Below are 22,355 nucleotides of genomic sequence, written 5' to 3' on the forward strand. Positions count from 1 at the left end.
CGATGGCACTCTACCAAGGAGACAAAATAAGACGCTTTCTCAAAAAAAAAAAATTGAATATAGGATTTTTCCAAAAGTGTCTGCCAACAATTCCTTCTACCCTAAATGTATATGCTATTTCCCCTCCCTTGAATATGAACTGACCTTATGACTTCCTTACAGGTTGTGATGAAAAAACATCAAGGACTTCCAATACAAATTTGTAAGAAACTTGCCTGTTTTGCTTTTGCCCACTTGGGTTCCAGCCACCATATAAAGAAACTTGGGTTAAACTATAGAAAAATGGGACACCAGACATGTCAGAGAAAGTATCTTGGATGTTTCCAGTTCTAGCCAAGCTCCCAACCGAATGTAGCCACGTGAATGATCTTAGTCAATACAACATCAAACATTGTCCAGCTGACACCAAGAAATCCATGAATTGTGTATAATGATAAATTATTATTATTTCAGACCACCAAATATGGGGGTAGCCTGACTTGAAGCAACAGAAATATCTGTAAGTAGGGTGGTACAACAACAAAACATGGGGCAGTGGCTTTGGGTTTAACAGATGAGCAAAAGTTTGGAAGGGTAATAAAAAGACTATTAGTAGAAACCAGAAAAGGAATAAGAAGGCTGCAGATGGCAACCAGGGGACACCAGAAGGCGAACAAACCAATCTAATGGGCACTATGAACACAGTTTTGGTGAAAAGCACACCTATAGATACAAGCATTACAAAAATGATCCATACAACCTAAAACATTTGTACCCCTTTAAGATTTTGAACTTAAAAAAATACTAAAGAATTACAACCCATTGTAGAGGCTATAAAGAAAGTGAGAGTGGAAAATTGACACTGGAGGCTAAAATATTGGAGATAGACTCTGTTATTTAGTGACAGAACAATTAATAAGACTCAAGTCTTGGAATAACCTAAATAAACTATGGAGCTGGCTAAGGAAATTTCCACCAGAATGCTAAAAGTATTATATGGCTTATATTAGTGATATGCAGTAAGGTACAGCAAGAGAAATGAGGTAAAGAAGAAATTTTCCAGTAATAAGGCAGAATTTAGAAAACGTACAGAGGACCCAGGATAGTATCTCCACCCAGGAAAAGAAAAATTCTCAAAGTGAAAATCATTTTAGAGCAAAGATCAATGCCACAATATGGAAAATAAAATATACCTTTGGAGTTAAAGTTAAACCAAGGTTGTGGCCATAAGACACTAGCTAATACTTCAGAAAGATTTTGAAAGATTCTGCATTCATCCTCTTGATTAGATTAAAGGGCCTCCAATAATCTTTTTTTTTTATTGTTAAATCATAGCTGTGCACATTAGTGCAATCAAGGGGTACAATGTGCTGGTTTCATATACAATCTGAAATATTCTCATCAAACTGTTCAACGTAGCCTTCACGGCATTTTCTTAGTTATTGTAGACATTCGTATTCTGCCTTTAGTTAAGTTTCGCCTGTACCCATTCTAAGAGGCACCGTAGGTGTGGCCCCACCCATTACTCTCCCTCCACCCTAACATCCCCCTTCCCTTCCCCTTACTTGGCCCTTTCCTCAGTCTTGTGCTATAGTTGGGTTACAGACTTCATGTGAAAGCTATAATTTAGCTTCATAGTAGGGCTGAGTACATGGGATATTTTTTCTTCCATTCCTGAGATACTTTGCTAAGAAGAATATATTCCAGCTCCATCCATGTAAACATGAAAGAGGTAAAGTCTCCATCTTTCTTTAAGGCTGCATAATATTCCATGGTATACATGTATCACAATTTGCTAGTCCATTTGTGGGTCGATGGGCACTTGGGCTTCTTCCATGACTTAGCAATTATGAATTGGGCTGCAATAAACATTCTGGTACAGATGTCTTTATTATATTGTGATTTTTGGTCTTCTGGGTATAAACCTGGTAAAGGAATTATAGGATTGAATGGCAGGTCTATTTCTAGGTCTCTAAGTATTCTCCAAACATTCTTCCAGAAGGAAGGTATTAGTGTGCATTTCCACCAGCAGTGTAGAAGTGTGCCCTTTTCTCCACATCCACACCAGCATCTCTGGTTTTGGGATTTTGTTATGTGGGCTACTCTTACTGGGGTTAGGTGATATCTCAAAGTAGTTTTGATTTGCATTTCTCTGATGATTAAGGATGATGAGCTTTTTTTCATGTGTTTGTAGATTGTGCATCTGTCTTCTTTAGAGAAGTTTCTCTTCAAGTCCCTTGCCCACCCTGAGATGGGATCACGTGTTCCTTTCTTGCTACTACGTTTGAGTTCTCTGTGGATTCTGGTTATTAGACCTTTATCAGAGGAATAACCTGGAAATATTTTTCTCCCATTCTGAGGGCTGTCTGCTTGCTTTACTTACTATGTTCTTGACTGTGCAGAAGCTTTTTAGTTTGATCAGGTCCCAGTAGTGTATTTTTGATACTGCTTCAATTGCCTGGGGAGTCCTCCTCATAAAATATTCACCCAGGCTGATTCCTTCAAGTGTTTTCCCTGCACTTTCTTCAAGTATTTTTATTGTTTCATGTCTTAAGTTTAAATCTTTTATCCAGTGAGAGTCTATCTTAGTTAATGGTGAAAGATTTGGGTCCAGTTTCAATCTTCTACAGATTGCCAGCCAGTTCACCCAGCACCATTTGTTAAATAGGGAATCTTTTCCCCACTGAATGTTTTTAATTGGCTTGTCAAAGATCAAGTAACAGTAAGTAGCTGGGTTCATCTCTTGGTTCTCTATTCTGTTCCAGACATCTACTTCTCTGTTTTTGTGCCAATACCATGCTGTTTTGATCACTATCGATTTATAGTACAGTCTCAGGTCTGGTAGCGTGATTCCTCCTGCTGTGTTTTCATTGCTGAGTAATGTTTTGGCTATTCAAGGTTTTTTCTGATTCCATATAAAATGAAGTATTATTTTTTCAAGATCTTTAAAATACGACAATGAAGCTTTAATAGGAATTGCATTAAAATTATATATTGCTTTGGGTAGTATACACATTTTAACAATGTTGATTCTTCCCAGCCATGAGCATGGTATGTTTTTCCATTTGTTAACATCTTCAGCTATTTCTTTTCTTAAAGTTTCATAGTTCTCTTTGTAGAGATCTTTCATGTCCTTTGTTAGGTATACTCCCAAATATTTCATCTTCTTTGGCACTACTGTGAAAGGAATAGAGTCCTTGACTGTTTTTTCAGCCTGGTTATTGTTGGTATATATAAAGTGTTGATTTTGTAGCCTGAGACATTGCTGTATTCCTTGATCACTTCTAAAAGTTTTGTAGTAGAATCCCTAGTGTTTTCCAGATATGCGATCATATCATCTGCGAAGAGTGAAAGTTTGATCTCTTTTGACCCTATGTGGATACCCTTGATCGCCTTTTCTTCCCTAATTGCAATGGATAAAACTTCCATAACAATGTTAAAGAGCAATGGAGACAATGGGCAACCCTACCTGGTTCCTGATCTAAGTGGAAATGATTTCAATTTAATTCCATTCAGTATGATATTGGCTGTGGGTTTGCTGTAGATGGCCTCTATTAGTTTAAGAAATGTCCCTTCTATACCAATTTTCTTAAGTGTTCTGATCATGAAGGGATGCTGGATGTTATCAAAAGCTTTTTCTGCATCAATTGAGAGAATCATATGGTCTTTATTTTTTAGTTTGTTTATATGCTGAATTACATTTATAGATTTACGTATATTGAACCAGCCTTTAGACCTGGGATAAATCCCACTTGGTTGTGGTGTATAATTTTTTTTGATGTGTTGTTGGATTCTGTTTGTTAGGATCTTATTGAGTATTTTACCATCAATATTCATTAGTGATATTGGTCTATAATTTTCTTTTCTTGTTGGGTCTTTCCCTGGTTTGGGGATCAGTTGATGTTTGCTTCATAGAATGTGTTGGGTAATAGTCCTTCTTTTTCTATATTTTGGAAGAGGTTTAGTAATATAGGTATTAGTTCTTCTTTAAAGGTTTGGTAGAATTCTGACGTGAAGCCATCTGGTCCTGGGCTTTTGTTTTTAGGGAGATTTTGTATAGTTGATGCTATTTCAGAACTTGATATATAGGCCTATTCAACATTTCTACCTCATTCTGGCTAAGTGTTGGTAGGTGGCATACTTCCAGGTATTGGTCTACTTCTTTCAGATTTTCATATTTCTGGGAGTAGAGTTTCTAGTAGTATTTGTTAAGGGTTTTTTGAATTTCTGAGGGGTTCGTTGTTATTTTATCATTACCATTTCTGATTGATGAAATTAGTGATTTTACTCTTTTTTTTTTCTGGTTAGGGTGGCCAAAGGTTTTCTATTTTACTGATCTTTTCAAAAAACCAATTTTTGGATTTATTGATCTGTTGTATAATTCTTTTGTTTTCAATTTCATTTAATTCTGCTCTGATTTTGGTTATTTCTTTTCTTCTGCTGGGTTTGGGGTTGGAGTGTTCTTCCTTCTCCAGTTGCTTGATATGTCCCATTAAGTTATTAACTTTCTCTCTTTCTGTTTTCTTGAGGAAGGCTTGCAGTGTTGTAAATTTCCCTCTTAGAACTGCCTTTGCAGTATCCCAGAGGTTCTGGTAATTCGTGTCTTGATTGTTGTTTTGTTCCAAAAATTTGGTGATTTCCTTCTGAATCTCGTCTATAACCCATCTATCCTTCAGCATAAGGTTGTTTAGTTTCCATGTTTTTGTATGGGTATGCAGGTTCCTGTTGTTATTGAGTTCGACTTTTATTCCCTGATGGTCTGAGAAGATGCAAGGAATAATTTCTATTTTTTTTAATTTGCTGAGGTTAGATTTGTGGCCTAGGATGTGGTTGATTTTAGAGTATGTTCTGTGGGCTGATGAGAAGAATGTGTATTCAGTTTTGTTGGGATGAAATGTTCTGTAGATGTCTGTTAAGTCCAGATGTTGAATGGTTAAGTTTAAATCTAAAATTTCCTTGCTTAGCTTCTTTTTGGAGGATCTATCCAGCACTGCTAAAGGGGTGTTAAAATCTCCAACTACTATGGAACTGGAGGAAATCAAGTTGCTCATGTCTGTTAGAGTTTCTCTTATAAAATGAGGTGTGTTCTGATTGGGTGCATAAATATTAATAATTGAAATCTCATCATATTGAGTATTACCTTTAACAAATATGAAGTGTCTATCCTTATCCTTCCTTATTTCGGTTGGTTTAAAGCCTATTGCTTCTGTGAATAGGATTGCAATGCCTGCTTTTTTCTGCTGTCCATTTGCCTGGAGTATAGATGACCATCCCTTCACCTGGAATCTAAATTTGTCTTTTATGTAAGATGAGATTCTTGTATGCAGCAGATATCTGGCTTGAGTTTTTGTATCCAGTCAGCCAACCTGTGCTTCTTTAGAGGACAATTTAAGCCATTCACATTAATTGAGAATATTGATAACCCTTTCAAGAGTCCAGTGGACATTTTTAATCCTTTTGTGACTGTGGAAGTTGGAATTTGATCAAAATTTTTTGGGTGGGTTTACTTTTGTGGTGGAGGATTACGCTGGTCTTTATGGAGGATAGGTCTGAGAATATCCTGGAGAGCTGGTTTAGTTATGGCAAATTTCTTCAACATGTGAATGTCATTGAAGTATTTAATTTCTCTGTCATACATAAAACTCAGTTTCGCTGGGTACAGGATCCTGGGTTGAAAGTTGTTTTGTTTTAGGAGATTAAAAGTCGATGACCATCCTCTTCTAGCTTGAAAGTTTCAGCAGAGAGATCTGCAGTTATTCTAATATTCTTGCCCTTGTAAGTGATGGTTTCCTTCCATCTGGCTGCTTTCAGAATTTTCTCCTTCATATTAACTTTAGTGAAATTGATTATGATGTGCCTGGGGGATGTCTTATTTGGGTTGAGTCATGCTGGAGTTCTGAAACTGTCTGCTATCTGAATTTCAGAATATCTTGGCATGTCTGGAAAGTTCTGCTTCATAATCTCATGGAGAAGAGACTCTGTGCCTTGTGAAGCCACTTTGTCACTTTTGGGGATCCCTATAAGACGAATATTGGTTTTCTTCGAATTATCCCAGAGCTCTCTGAGAGAGTGATCTGTTTTGCCCTCCATTTCTCTTCCTCTTGAGAGTTTGGGAGTGTTCGAAAGCTTTGTCTTCAATGTCAGAAATCCTTTCTTCTGCTTGCTCCATTCTGTTACTGAGAGATTTTACTGTGTTTCTCAGATCTTTGAGGGATGCAACTTTTTGTCTCAATGTGTCAACATCTTTGGTCATTTGGTCTTTGAATTCGTTGAATTCTTGAGATATCTTTTGGGTTACTGCTTAGAATTCTAATTCGATCTTATTTGCTATCCAGATTCTGAATTTGATTTCTAACATCTCAGCTATTTGTGTTTGGGATCTTGTGCTGTTTCTGCCCCATTGATCCTTGGGGGAGTTGATCTACTCTGATTATTCATATTGCCAGAGTTTTTCTGTTGATTTTGCCTAATGATTGTTTTTCACTGTTGCCTCTGGCTGTCCTCAGAGTTGGGGAGGTCTCTCTCCAAGATTAGACCCCGGTGGAATCACACTCTATTGTTGCTGGATCTTTGTAGGGAGTAGCCCTGTGTAGTTCCTCTGGGGCTGCCCCAGGCAGGGAGTTCTCGTTGTGGAAGCAGCTCCAGAGTGTGACACACCCGGATCCAGCAACAGGGCAGGAGGTGGTGCGCACAGTTCTGGGAGTGCCTGGCACCCAGTGACTTTGGCACAGAGAGCCCAAGGCTCCAGCAGTCTCTGGCCAGGAGAAGGGCTCTGTGCAGAGGGAGGGAGGGCTCCGGAGGGCACGTGGCTACCAGAGTCCCTAGCCAGATGAGTGGGCTGGTGTGGAGGCAGGGACAGTACAGGAGGGAGGATGCACGGTTGCACGGCTCCCGCAGTTCCTTCTCAGGGCATGAGGAGGCCCGGTGGGCGCGGATCATGGGTTGGGGGTCGCGGCACAGCTCTTATAGCAGTCCGGGTAGCCCCAAGACCCGGAGTTTGACGTTGCTATGAGCTGTGATGCCACGGCACTCTACCCAGGGCAATAGCCCAAGGCTCCAGTGTGCCAAAACCAGTCTCACTCTGCCCCTGAGGGTTAAGGCTGTAAGGCAGCTCAGTCCCCACCATTAGGCTGCTCAGTTGCTAGGTTACTAGCTCCTGCCCAATCCTTGCTCTGCGACCCTGAGGGCGGAGCTTTCTGGGGCAGTTCTCTCACAATGGCTCCCAGCAGCCCACAGCCGAACACTATTAGCTCCATCCAGCTCAGCGGCTCAGTCTGGGGCCCTAGACAATGCCCAAAGTTCTCCACACTCCTGCTCAAGCTCTCCCCAAGGCAGTTCAACGGAGTGCCAAGTACAAAAACACCGAAACAGTTCACAGGTAATGCCTTTCCAGTTTTCAGTCTCACTGCTGCTTGTACTTACAGCTGGCAGTGGGATTAGGTCGATCGAACACACGCAACCACTTGCCAGTTTTCCACTGTTTTTGTTCTCCTCTTGGGGTCCAGAAGTTCCTTGCTGACTCCCTGTATCCTCAAAGGAATGATCACAGGCAGATACCACCAGCCAGAGATGCCAGCAGTCTTATCTCCCCAGACTCACCGTGCCCTGTTGCAGGAAAGCTATTACTCGTCAGCCATCTTGGATTGTTCTCCAACTCTATGATTAATAACACCTATGCAAAAACTTTGGCCTAGGATTCAGCAATTTGGGGAAGGTTATTACCTTGAGTGCAGGTCCAGCTCTTTGTAGGCATCAACTATGTTTTAATGGTTGGAAGAATCAATACCAAAATCATTTAGAGTACAACAAATTCATTTATAATCGCTGCTCAGGTATCTGGAACTGCATCATGACCACAGGTCCTAGCTATCTCCTTCTCCAATCCACTGTCAAATCCTGTCCACTGTATCTTCAAAACAGTTTCAGACTCAAATGATGTCTCACCAGGACCTCTAATAATCTTAATAATATTGTTCTGCAGAAGACTGATATACCTTAAGGAACAATCTGTCTCAGAAAGAATTATGAATGTAGTTTTTAGGGAAAAGAATGAACCACAATAACATACGTGGAAAATGCATAAAGTTTTTAAGAGAAAACATCATAATAGACTAAAGAGGATAGAGATATATAAAAATCAAAAAAGGTCTCTAGGCCACCAATTTTATTTTTTTTATTTATTTTTTTTTATTTTTTGCAGGTTTTGACCAGGGCTGGGTTTGAACCCACCACCTCTGGTATATGGGGCTGGCGCCCTACTCCTTTGAGCCACAGGCACCACCCTAGACCACAAATTTTCTAGGAGCAGGAAGCAAGCTAAGAGAGCTAGTCAGCTGCAAACATGGATCATTTCTCATGGAAAATGGAAAGTTGAGTGTGAAACCAATATGCCACACTGGAAAATAAAAAGCCATTTAGAAGAATGAATTATGGAACAGTGCCAGAGAGCAAAACTGGACCCTAATCTGGGTACATTTACTACCCCCTGAGAATAGAAGAACTGGTGACATGTGCTAGTTGGATTTCAGAATTGCTATGGATCAATAAATACCACGTGCCTTCCATTTTCTCCCTTTTGAAAAATGTTGTATTGGAGCTATCCTCTTTGTCTCAGCAGTGTATTTAATGCATATGTTGGAGGAGTGAGATAGAGATAATTTGCCTTTTATAAATAACAGATCTCTAAGTCCAGACTTATCGTGCCAGGAAGCTTTATCCACATGTGGGCTTGGTATAGATAATAAGATCCTGGACTTGAAGTCAATTATGGAATGTATGAAACTTTAAGAAGAAGGTTGAATATATTTGCATGTCAGAGAAATATTAACATGTGGCTAGAGGGAAGACTATTTCCTAAAACAGCCATCTATAGTATAATTTGTCCTATCCCAATATGCACATACCACTCCTCCCATCAAGAGGTAGACTCTATTTCCTCTTCCTTTGAATCTGGGCTGGCCATGTGACTTGCTTCTATCAATGAAATATGCTAAAAATTATGTCCAAAGCATTATGAGTTCAAGGCTTAAAAGCCCTTACGGGTCCCGCTTATGACCAAGTATGTTCCAACCACCATGTAAGGATACTTGGGCTTTACTACTGAATGATGAATGACCATATGAGAGAAAGAGAACCAGCCCTTACCCATTCCAGCCACCACTAGACATATGAGGAAGCACCTTAAAATTTCTACAGCAGAACAGAGTCACTTGAGTGATACCAGCTGTTACAATAAAGAGCAGAACCACCCAGCACAGCACAGCCAACCCCCAAATCAGTAAGAAATAATTAATCATTGATGTATTTATTAAACCTTTAAATCTTTGTATAATTTATTATAGAGCAATAAATAACTGAAACAAAAACATGCAAAGAAAACCACTAAAGCTTTTAAAAGAACAGAATGTTACTTCAGTAAAAAGGTCAACCAACAGTGAAAAGGTGAACTGAAACTTTTTTCTTTCTTTTTTTTTTTTTTGTAGAGACAGAGTCCGCCCTCTGTAGAGTGCCATGGCGTCACACGGCTCACAGCAACCTCCAACTCTTGGGCTTACGCGATTCTCTTGCCTCAGCCTCTCCAGCAGCTGGGACTACAGGCGCCCGCCACAACGCCCAGCTATTTTTTGTTGTTGTTGTTGCAGTTTGGCCGGGGCTGGGTTTGAACCCGCCACCCTCGGCATATGGGGCCGGCGCCCTACTCACTGAGCCACAGGCGCCGCCCCTGAAACTTTTTTTCAAAACAAATAAAACTCAAACACCTATGAAATACAAATGAAGTTATATTCAGTGAAAAATGTATGGCCCAGATAGTGTTTACTGTGATTAAACAAAGCCTAAAAATAAATAAAGTATATAACTAATGTACAAATTTGCAAATTTGAAAAGGAACTAAAAATGAAAAGAGCACAATAATTAATGAAAATAAGGCTGGAAAGAAATGAAAAATGCACCTCCTGGGTAGAAGGATTGGCTACAACTTGAACTTTGCCTTAGAGATGAAAACAATGTGGCCTAAACATTTGTACCTTCATATCAATCTGAAATAAAAACAAAAAGACAATAAAGCTGAAAGTAAATAAATAAATAAATAACAGTAAAACAGCTAAATCAACCATTAAAAAGTTAATTGAAAAGAGGACTTTCATAACTACACTGGTGTCTTTGTGTCTCAGTCTTTTCTCTCTTCTGACTCCTAAGAGGGACTCACTTCCAACTTTCTTTGGAAGTTCTTGAAGCTTTCTCTGAGTTTATTTTTTTGAGACGGAGCCTCGGGCTGTTGCCCTGGGTAGAGTACTGCGGCGACGTGGCTCACAGCAACCTCAAACTCCTGGGCTCTGGCGGTTCTCCTGCCTCCACCTCCCAGGTGGCTGGGACTGGAGGCGCCCGCCACAGTGCCCGGCTATGTTTTTGGTTGCAGCCATCATTGTTTGGTGGGCCTGGGCTGGATTCGAGCCTGCCAGCTCAGGTGTATGTGGTTGGCGCCTTGGCCACCTGAGCCACAGGCTCCGAGCCTTTCTCCTTGCTTTTAACTAGAATTTCTCTTTGTCATACTAAAGATTGTGCAGGTGACTTTTGCTTTCTTTCTACTTCATGCTGCCTTGCTGCTGCAGTTTTACTTTCGGTTTCTACCCACTTTTGCTTTCAATTCCTGCCCTATTTTGGTTGAACTTTGTATTCTGCTGAGTAATCCAACCAGGTCAACTACAGCTGGGAAACTGGGACTCCCGATCTCCAACGTTTATGGCTTAGAAGGAGAGAGGGAGGAAGAGAGCGGAGAGCAGGGAGATGCCGTGCCATCCCAAAGAAAGAAAGGCAGGTTGCTCAGGCAGGTTGAGCGGAGAGGTGAATTTAAGGGTGACAAAAAAGCAACTGTAGTCAAATTCACAAAGTATTGTGAAAGTTGGCCAACTGCTTTTCCTCTGGCAAGGTTGAAGACATATCCCATTGTTCATCCTGATCACTCAGGAACTACTGAAGGCTTAAAGGAACAAATTCTAAAAAAGAAGCAGATGAGGCCGAGAGTGGTGGCTCACGCCTGTAATCCTAGCACTGTGGGAGGCTGAGGTGGGAGAATTGATTGCTTGAGCTCAGAAGTTTGAGACTTGTCTGGACGAGACCCTGACTTATTAAAAAAAATGAAAAACCCAGCTGGGCACCTCCCTGAGCACCTATAATCCCAGCAGGTTGAGGCAGGAGGGGCTGAGGCAGCAGAATGCTCACAACCTGAGTCTGGGGTTGCAGTGAGCTGCGACGGCACAGCACTATACCCAGGGCAAAAGCTTTAGAGTCTGTCTCAAAAAAAAAAAAAGAAGAAGAAGAGACTGTAAAGGGTGGTGCCTGTGGCTCAAAGGAGTAGGCCACCGGCCCCATATGCCAGAGGTGGCGGGTCAAACCCAGCCCTGGCCAAAAACTGCAAAAAAACAATATAATAAATAAATAAAAATTAAAAAAAAAAGAAGAGAATGTAAAGAGAAGAATTTCCAGGTGATGCCCGTAGCTCAGTGGGTAAGGTGCTAGCCGCATACACGGAGGCTGGCAGTTTGAACCTGGCCTGGGCCTGCCTGACAACTACAAAAAAAAAAAAAAAATTTGCCGGGCATTGTGGTGGGCGCCTATGCTCCCAGCTACTTGGGAGGCTGGGGCAGGAGAATTGCTTAGGCCCAAGAGTTGGAGGTTGCTGTGAGCTGTGAGGCCATGGCACTCTACCCAGGGTGACAGCTTGAGACTCTGTCCCTCCCCTACCCCCCCCCAAAAAGAGAAGAATTTACATTTCCTTTGGGTCTGCTGGACTCCTCAATAGTTTGTGAAATACAAGTCCACAGGAGGGATGGGGGAGGGGCTGCCAGCAGGAGAAAGAAAGCAGGCAGGTAGATTTTAGTCTTTATTGAAAAACTATGGTGGCGCCTGTGGCTCAAGTGGCTAAGGCACCAGCCACATACACCAGAGCTGGAGGGTTTGAATCTGGCCCGCATCTGCCAGACAATGACAACTACCGAAAAATAGTCGGGAGTTGTGGCGGGCACCTGTAGTCCCAGCTACTTGGGAGGCTGAAGCAAGAGAATCGCTTATGCCCAGGAGTTTGAGGTTGCTGTGAGCTGTGATGCCATAGCACTCTACCCAGGGATATAGCTTGAGGCTCTGTCTAAAAAAAAAAAATAAGAATAGCTGGTCGTTGTGGCGGGCGCCTGTAGTCCCAGCTACTTGGAAGGCTGAAGCAAGAAAATCGCCTAAGCCCAGAAGCTGGAGGTTGCTGTGAGCTGTGTGACGCCATAGCACTCTACTGAGGGCAATAAAGTGAGACTCTGTCTCTAAAAAAAATAAAAAATAAAAGAAAGAAAGAAAAGAAAAGAAAAACTATGAGTTGGCTGGACACTTTGGCTCACCACTGTCAATCCTCGCACTCTGGGAGGCCGAGGCAGGTGGATTGCCTAAACTCAGGAGTTCAAGACTAGGCTGAGCAAGAGTGAGACCCTGTCTCTAACAATAGCCAGGTGTTGTGGGCCCCTGTAGTCCCAGCTACTAGGAGGGAGGCTGAGGCAAGGGGATCATTTGAACCCAGGAATTTGAGGTTGTTGTGAGCTATGATGCCCTGTATGTCACCCTACTGAGGGTGACATAAAGACTGACTATCCTTACAACAATGCCTAGGGCCTGTAAAGAATTCCAGCAAATCAGTGAGAAAAAGATAAACCAATAGAAAAAACATGGGCAACTGACTTGAATAGACACTTCACAAAAGAGTAGATAGAAATGACACCATTAAACATAGCACTATGCTAAATAGCATGAACTACATTTCAAACCACAATAAGGCACAGATTAGGAAAAAATAAAATTAAACAAGTCTGTAAAAAAAAAAAAAAAAGTTAATCGAAAATATCTATTAAAAATAATCCCCTGACCAACCTTAAAAAGAAAAGAAACAAAAGTCAGAATGGCCAAGATGGAAGGCTAAAGGCAGCCAACATACACCACTCTCGTGGACAGCACTGAAGGTGGACAGTGGATATCCTCCTTCAGGTTGGTCATCTAAGAGAGACCACTGTGAATCAAAAGAGAGATGACAGAAGACACCCAAAAGTGAAGGAGTAGGAAGAGAGGTGACCTGCTCTAAGATTCGGTGGTACACAGGGAAGATGAGCACACACTGGGGAAGGCACAGAAAGAGAATACCGAGACTCCATGCTCCCTTGATGATCACTGCCATCTGAGCTACAGGACAGATCTGCTACAGATGGCTGCAGGACAGACATAGGAAGCTATTTTGAGACTGTGTAGCAGCACAGCTCCAGAGACAGGGCAAAGCAGTGACCCACTGGCTTGCAAACTCTGGGCACATTTTAAAATCCTAGACATAGAACACTGCCTCTGTCCAGAGTCAGACCCACTGCTGCTGCCTCCTCATTGCCCCTACTAGAGTGCCCAAGAGTGTGGGATGAGAGTGAGTGGGGAGTCCAGGCACTCGGGAGCTGCACACTCCTACTGCTACTGGAGGACCTGGGTGGGCCAACATTTGTCAACATGGGCAGGACTTGTGCTTAAGTCAGCACTGTTGCCCATATATCTGAGCAGGGCAGCTCCTAAACCAACACAGGAGGACAACTGCCACCATCTAAGAGTGTAAGCAGAGCTGGACTCAAGCCAGCTCAGGATGACAAATACTGCTATCCATAGATCTGAGTGGAGCAGCTCTTAAGATGACTTGGGCTGACAATCACCACTGCTGATAGGACAACATGGGGCATTAACTTACTCTGCAACGTGGGATTGGCAGTAACAACAATAACAAGGTACAGTAGGTCTTCAGCAATAAACCCCAATTTAATAGAAATTGTCAAAATGTCAGAGATGGAACTCAGACTATGGATGTCAAATATGATCAATGATAGTGAAAACAAAGTTGAAAGGTAACACAAAGAAACCAAACAAATGTTTCAGGACATGGATTAAAAAAAAAAAATGAAAAACTTGCTAAAGAGATAGACACCATAAATAAATATATACCAGAACTTAAAGAAATGAAAGAAACATTTAGGGAATTTCAAATGTATCAGAAAGCTTCAACAACAAGCTAAACCAAACAGAAGAAAGAATATCAGAACTTGAAGACAAGGTTTTCAACCTAACCCAGTCAGTAGAAGATGCAGAAAAAATAAAGAGAAATATGCATTTGTACAAAGATGGCCAATATAAGAATTATAGGTATCACTGAGGGACAAAAAGAATGGACAATCTATTTAAGGGCATTATTGAGGAAAACTTCCCTGGTATTAACAAAGATTCGATACCCAAATACAAGATGATCACCAAGCAAAGAGAAGATTCATAGCAAATAGGACTTTTCCAAGACACATAATAATCAATCTGGCAAAAGTCAAAAACAAAGGATAAAATTCTACAAGCTACACGAAGAAAGCAACAACTAACCTACCAAGGAAAATCCATCAAGCTGACAGCAGATTTCTCAGTGAGGAATTAATAAACCAGAAGGGATTAGGGACCTATTTTTAGTTTTCTTAAACAGAACAACTGTCAGCCAAAACATTTGTATTCTTCAAAACTAAATGTCATATATCATAAAGACTTTCCCAGATGAGCAAACACTAAGGGGATTTGTCACTACTATATTTGCTATATAGGAGAGACCTACGACTGCATTATACATGGAACAGCACAATAGATACCCACCAGGATAAAAAAAAATCCAAACAGTACAGCTATAGCAAACAAACCAACAATGTATCATCCAACAGGATGATCAGAACAGATCCCACATATTAATACTAACATTGAAAATAAATGATCTTAATGTCCCACTTAAAAGACATAAACTGCCTAAATGGATGAAAAAGCATACTCAAAAGTATATACTGTCTCCTATTTAACTTGCAAGAACTCACACAGATTCCTGGTTTTAAAAAAATGAAAAAAAAAATTCCATACAAATAGAAACCAAAAACAAGCAGGTATAGCTATTTCCAGATTGGATAAAATAAACTTTAAATCAAAAATGGATTAAAAAAAAAAAAAGTAGCTAGGCATTGTGGCGGGCACCTGTAGTCCCAGCTACTTGGGAGGCTGAGACACAAGAACCGCGTAAGCCCAAGAGTTTGAGGTTGCTGTGAGCTGTGATGCCATGGCATTCTACCCAGGGCAACATAGTGAGACTCTATCTCAAAAAAAAAATGGTAAAAAAGGAAAAAGATAAAGATGGTCATTTTACAATGATAAAGGGAGCAATTAAACAAAAATATTCAACAAGCCTAAATATATATGTATCCAATACAGGAGTTCCCAGATTTATAAAGCAAATTCCCCTAGCACTAAATATAGAAATAAACAGTAACATGGTAACTGCCAGGGACTCCAACACCACACAGACAGAACAGGACAGATCATCAAAGCAGAAAATCAATAAAGAAGCACTAGACTTAAACAGGACTTTAGAACAAGTGGACCTAACAGACATTTACAGAACATTCTACCCAAAAACTACTGACTATACAGTCTTCTCATCAGTATATTGAACAGTTTCCAAAAGTGATCATATCTTAGGCTGCAAAATAAGTCTCATTAATTTAAATAAAAATAGAAATCATACCATGTACCTTATCAAACTACAATGAAATAAACCTAGAAATTGATTTCCAAGAGAAATACACAAAGTCATGAAAATTAAACAACCTGATGAAGAACCATCCTTGGGTCAAGAATGAAATGAAAATAAAAATCAAAAGATTCCTTAAACTGAATGACCAATGGGACATGAGATTTCAAAATCTATGGAATAAAGCAAAAGTAATCCTAAGGAGGCAGTTCATGGCCTTACGTGCCCAAATGAAAAAAAGACAAAAAGATGTCACCTAATGTTGTATCTCAGGAAAATAGAAGAGGAAATCAAACCCAAAGCCAGCAGAAGAAAAGGTCAAAGCAGAACTAAATAAAATTGAAACCAAAATAACAATACAAAGGACGAATGAAGCAAAAAGTGGTTCTTTGAAAATATAAACAAAATTGATAGAGTAGGAGTCAGATTAACCAGAAATAGAAAAGGATGGACTCAAGTAAGATCAATCAGAAATGGAAAATGATAAATTCTGAGTGATACCACAGAAACACAAAATATTATCCCTGAATACTACAAAAACCTCTACATATGCGAACTAGAAAATGTGGAGAACATAGAGAAATTCCTGAAAACACACGTCTCCCAAGCCTAAATTTGGAAGAAATAGAAACCATGAATAGACTGATAACAAGCAGCAATATTGAAGCAGTAATAAAATAAACACCCCCACCAAAAAAAGCTCTGGACCATACAGATGCATAGCCCAACTATGCCAGACCTACAAAACACTGGGACCTATCCTATAGAAATTATTCTATAACATCAAGAAGGAGGAAATCCTCCCTAACTCATTTTACAAAAGCAGCAAAGGACACAACAAAAAAAGAAAACTACAGATCAACTTCCCTTAGGAACACAGATGCAAACACCTTCAATAATAGCAAAGTAATTCAATAGGACATAAAAAATATAATTCACAATGATCAGGTAGGTTTCTTTGCAGGGAATCAAGGGTGTTTAACATGCAAATCAATAAACATGAATGACCACATAAACAAAAACAAAGACTATATGATCATCTCAATGAATGCAGAAAAAGTATTTGATAAAATCCAGCACCACTTCATTATAAAAACACCTACAAAGCATACATAGAAAGAACGTACCTAAAATAACAAAACCCACATATGACAAACACATAGCCAACATCAACTGCACCGAGAAGAGGTGAAAGCATTCCCCCAAAAGACTGGAACAAGATAAGATACCCACTGTCAGCACTTTCTAGCCAGAGTAATCAGCCAAGACAAAGAAATAAGAAATAAAGGGCATCCAAATCAGGAAAGAGGAGGTGAAACTATCACGGTTTGCCAATGCTTTGATTTCATATCTAGAAAACTCCACCAAAAGATCCCTAGAAAGAATAAATTCAGCAAAGTCTCAGGATACAAAATCAATATACACAAACCAGTAGCATTTCTATGTACTGATAACAGTCAAGCTGAGAGTCAAATCAAAGATTCAATACCATTTGCAACAGCTGCAAAAAAAGAAAAAAATACTTGGGAATATACTTAACAAAGGAAGTGAAAGATCTCTACAAGTAGAACTCTGAAACACTGATGAAAGAAATCATAGATGATACAAACAAACAAAAAAACATCCCATGCTCACAGACTGGTAGACTCAACATCATTAAAATGCCTATACCGCCCAAAGTGATTTACAGAGTCAACACAATCCCCATCAAAATACAAACATCACATTTCACAGATCTCGAAAAAATAATTCTACTCTTTATTTGAAACCAAAACAGAGCCCGAATAGCCAAAGCCACCTTGGGTAAAAGTCACAATCTGGAGGCATCACTTTCCCTGACTTCTAATTATACTACAAAGCTAAAGCAACCAAAACAGACATAGAACAATGGAGCAGAATAGAGAACACAGATAGAACACCCTCTACTTACAACCAACTGATCTTCAAACAAAGCAGACAATAATACACACTGGGGAAATGAAGCCTCATTCAATAAATGGTACCAGGAAAAGTAGATAGCTACATGCAGAAGAATGAAACAGGACCCTATCTCTTGCCATATTCAAAAAATCAATTCCAGATAGATAAAAGACTTTAATGTAAGACATGAAACCACAAGAATTCTAGAGGAAAACATAGGAAAAACTCTTCTAGGCATTGGCTTAGAACTCAACTCCTCATGCCGCGGCCCTTTAATACAGTTCCTGTCGGTCGCGACCCACAGGTTGAGAGCCACTGGCTTAGGCAAACAATTTATGAAAAAGATACCATAGGCAAAAACAAATATATGGATCTTAAAAAACTCCTACATATCAAAGGAAATACTCAACAGAATTAGCAGACAACCTACGGAATGGGGGGAATGTTCCCAAACTACACATCTGTAAAGAGTTAATATCCAAAATTTATAAAGAACTCAAATAAATCAGCAAGAAAAAAAAAATAAACCCATCCTCCTTAAAAAGTGGGCAAAAGATACGAACAGAAGTTTTTCAAAAGAAGATAGACAAATGAAAAAATATATATATATATGCACACTACATAAAACACTTAACACCATTAACCATCAGGGAAATACAAATTAAAACTGCAATGAGATACCACCTTCCTCCTGTCAGAATGGCCATTATTAAAGTTGAAAAGCAATAGATGCTGGCATAGATGCAGAGAGAGGAGTGCTTGTGCACTGTTAGTGGAAATGCAATTTAACACAACTCCTTTGGGGAAAAGTACAGAGATTCCTAACGAAATAAATGTAGAGTTACCATTCAATCCAGGCAATCCTACTACTGTGTATCTACCCAAAGGAAAATAAGATATCATTTTATCAAAAAGATATCTGCACTCAAATGTTTATTGCAGAACAATAATATAAATAATTTAAGCTAAATTTGTGGTAACTTGTTATGCAACAATGTGTGCTGTGATGCTATAACAAGTGTTAAGAAATTAACTTGTATCAAGAGAAAAGAAAGTATTACAAAGCCAAAATGAAATAACAGGTTATTTGTGTAAAGGAATGGATACCATGCTTACAAGGACAATTACGGATTCTTATCACATTAAAACGAAACACTGACCACAGGACAGTCTCCTGGTAAGCCTAGAGACGTTTTGCGACTTGAGGGCAATCCCCCAACTCACTCAGTGTTCCAGAATGAGATAAGATCAGTCACTCACTAGCTAGCATGTGTTAAACATTGATGTCATTACCTTAACTCTCCACACCTGTTGTGCATAACCTTCATAGGCGTTGCAGAAGGGGCTCAGGGCCACCCTGCACTTAAGGTTAGCCCACCTCCTGCAAGCTTGTACTTCTAATCCATGTCACGCCTGGTTCCCTCGTGCAGCAACGGAGACCAGGGCCATAGGGGTCGTGACATATTTGTATTCCTCTTACTGGATCACATAAAACAGACTGGGCTACATGGTTCACAATTTCTGAAGAATTTTTTATTTGATTCTTGTAAGTCTTATGCCTTTTAAAAATAGATTTGTACTATTTTACTCATTTAGTGATGGAAAATGCAAAATTCAAATCAGTGAAAGGGATTTAACCAAAGTAATATAACCAGTAAGTCCCTGTTTTGACTCCCAATATGATTTTCTTTCCTCCATGATGTTGCCTGTAGTTAAGTAATACATGAAATTTTTCATAATCTTGGCAGAAATATGCCTAGATTTACCATTTTATTTTCTGAAACTTGCTTAGAAAATTCAATCAACAAAAAGGACATATCTTAGGAAGAATTTCAGTACATATACACAGAAACATATCTACATTTACACACATACATATAAGTATCAGAGCACATATCATTAATTAAACATAGATGTGCAGAGACTACCTGGACTTGAAGCAAATCCTCTTTTTTAAGTTCTTGGTCTGGAGACTTCTTCCTGTAACCAAAAAATGTTTCAAAATGCATCATGGTCTTTTAAAATGCATCACTACTTTGCCTTCTTGAGGAAACTTTAATCATTTTAAAAGGATGAAAATTTTTAAAGAAATTTGTACTTTTAAAAGACACAAAATCCATACAGGTCAAATGATAAACAGCTGAATAACATTTCTCAAGCTAATTTCTCATCAGTATGATGAAAATGTTAAAAGACTGAGATTTTCAAAGTGCACTGGTCATGTTTTCTTCTCTAGTAAATTTTTCTTCACTAGATCAAAGGCATCATTTGTCCAACAAATTTCTTTTTAGAATTTATGGAGCTGTATAGTGACTGGATTCATAGCTTCTTTTAAAAACTATTTCAATATTAAGGTTTGACCAAGAAAATTCAAAATGAGATAATTATTTTATAATGCTAAAGAAGATATTCATTTACTTAATAAGGCTACTTTATAATAATTCACATACATCAAAAATAGATAACTTTTTTTTATTAAAGTACAATTAAGAAGTATAATGGAAAAGAATAGTCCAGATTGAGGAACTAACCAATTACAAAGCATTAGCTGGACCATCAAGAATACAATGTGAATTCTTTTTTCCTATAACTATGTCAAGATTTAACTCTGCCTTCCTATTCCTGAATATCTTTTGGTTCGTTCTCTTCCTCCAATTCACTTTTGGTTCTTTTTTCTTCCCTTTTTAGACTTTTCCCATAATCATATCCTGCCCTGCTTATAAAAACATACATTTACTAATTTATGCTTCTAAAATCTGTTAATGAGTTATGCTTATTTGATCTTAAATTGTTTGTCTAAATAAAAATATAAATTAACAGGAAAGAAAAAGATTAACATGCATCTTTATGTCTTACCCTTCCAAATCCTCAGATTTTCCTTTGTCTCTTTTCTTCTCTGCTTTTGCAGTTTTCTTCGTGCGCTCATGCGCAGGCTTTGCTTTCTGTGTAATCATCTATAAGCCAGAAATAAATAGTTAAGGACACAATAAATTATAAGGAAATACATGATATTATACATTACTAAAGTTTCCATTTTACTTTGAGAGGGCCTATACAATGTTTCAAGAAAAATTATCTGAATAGAAGCAAAACAAAATTAATGATACATCCAGACTATTTGTAACAATTCTTTATTGAATGTAAGTTGTATATAAGCTAATATATATTAAAACATTAAAATTCTAATAAATTATAGTCTATTCTATTTTAATGTGATATATGTATTCCCGAAAATCAATTCAGTTATGCGAAAACATGTAATAAAACCTACAAATGTATGGGGAAAATGGATTAGGTGCACATCATGCAAAAACATTGCCAATGATACATTTAAAATAACAGAAACCTATTAGAAACAGTACTACAGTTGTACACAGTTAAATGATTGAGAATACATAAATACCATGAGACATATAGCCTTTTATCTTGAAAAAGATCAGAAGCTTGTTTTCAGAAGTGTGCATTGAATACGTTTCAATTTGTGAGTTATTGGGCAGTAAAAGGGGGTTATCTGAAATTTAATAAAAAAAATCATAATATTAGATATGGGCTGGTGTGGCACACTATCTACGCTGTGAACCACGTTAGTTGGAGAAAGCCACTTTCTGCCTTCTCCTGGTATTTTTGCAGATGAAACTATGCATAAGTGCACATGAAATTCAAATTACATTCAAAATAATCACGTTGGAATAAATTTTCATTTCAAAACAAGTATTATAGCAGAATTGACTAAGTGTTTTAAAGTATTCTTTAACTGCTATGTAGTATCAGATTGTTTTATATATGAAAGTAGGGGGAAAATTTAATAATAGATATTGAAATTTTTAGATGGGTTTAATAATAGGGAGCTATTAAGGCATTCGGTGGTTATTTCCAGTTTTAGACCACAATTTCCAACAGATATCAATTCCACCATAGTAGCAGACTTGTCATAAATTAGACATAAAATATAATAATCCCTCATAAAATATGGAAATAGTATAATAATGAATTTTAATGAGAATGTTTAACATCTCAAAATACTTTTCTAGCTCAAATATGAGCTTTTAGAGATGTTTCCCATTCAGGAAAAACTAATATATATTGGTAATCAATAAACACTAAAACAATGAGAGGAATAAGGCTAAAAAATAATGACCAGATCATCAGTAAGTTGTGAGACAACTTCAAGTAGACCAATATGCTTGGTAATGGGCATGTGTAAAGGAGAGGAAAGGTGGGGGTGGCACACTTCTTGGGGGCGGGACACAATTACAAGAGGGACTTTACCTAACAAATGCAATCAGTGTAACCTAATTCTTTGTACGCTCAATGAATCCCAAACAATTAAAAAAAAACTTCAAAATAATACAAAATAAAAGTCTTATAAAATGCAAAAAACAAGAAGTCTGGGGACATCACATTATCAGACTTCAAACTATACTCTAAAGTATAGTAACCAAAACAGCACAGTATTAGCACAAAAATAGACCAGTGTAACAGAACTGAGAACCCAGATATAAAATCATCAACATAACAGCCAACTGTTGACAAAACAGACAACAATATACACTGAATAAAAGAAGCCCTAATTCATTAAGTGGTGCTAGGAAAACCGGATAGCCACCTGCAGAAGAATGAAACAGGACTCATATGTTTCACCACTTACAAAAGTTAATTCAAGATGGATTAAAAATTTAAACATAAGGCATGAAACCATAGGATTTTTAGAAGAAAATATAGGAAAAACTCTTCTAGATACTGATCTGGGCAAAGAATTTATGCCTCTAATGGCAATTACAGAAACAAAAATAAATAAATAAATAAATAAGTGGGACTTAATTAAATTAAAAAGCTACTGCTTTGCCAA

General features: G+C 38.5%; 1 protein-coding gene across 1 annotated transcript in view; it reads right to left on the bottom strand.

Annotated features, from left to right (window-relative positions):
• The window catches only part of LOC128572786 (coiled-coil domain-containing protein 7-like), a 97,848-nt gene that overhangs the window by 15,461 nt on the left and 60,032 nt on the right, over nucleotides 1-22,355 (bottom strand). Inside the window, exons 13-14 of the mRNA XM_053572865.1 lie at nucleotides 20,363-20,460; nucleotides 19,435-19,486 (exon numbers count right to left, since the gene is read on the bottom strand). Coding sequence (XP_053428840.1) covers nucleotides 19,435-19,486; nucleotides 20,363-20,460 — 150 coding nt within the window. The remainder of the gene's footprint in view (nucleotides 1-19,434; nucleotides 19,487-20,362; nucleotides 20,461-22,355) is intronic.

This window comes from Nycticebus coucang, chromosome 20 (assembly GCF_027406575.1).
Source record: "Nycticebus coucang isolate mNycCou1 chromosome 20, mNycCou1.pri, whole genome shotgun sequence".
Lineage (NCBI taxonomy): Eukaryota > Metazoa > Chordata > Mammalia > Primates > Lorisidae > Nycticebus > Nycticebus coucang.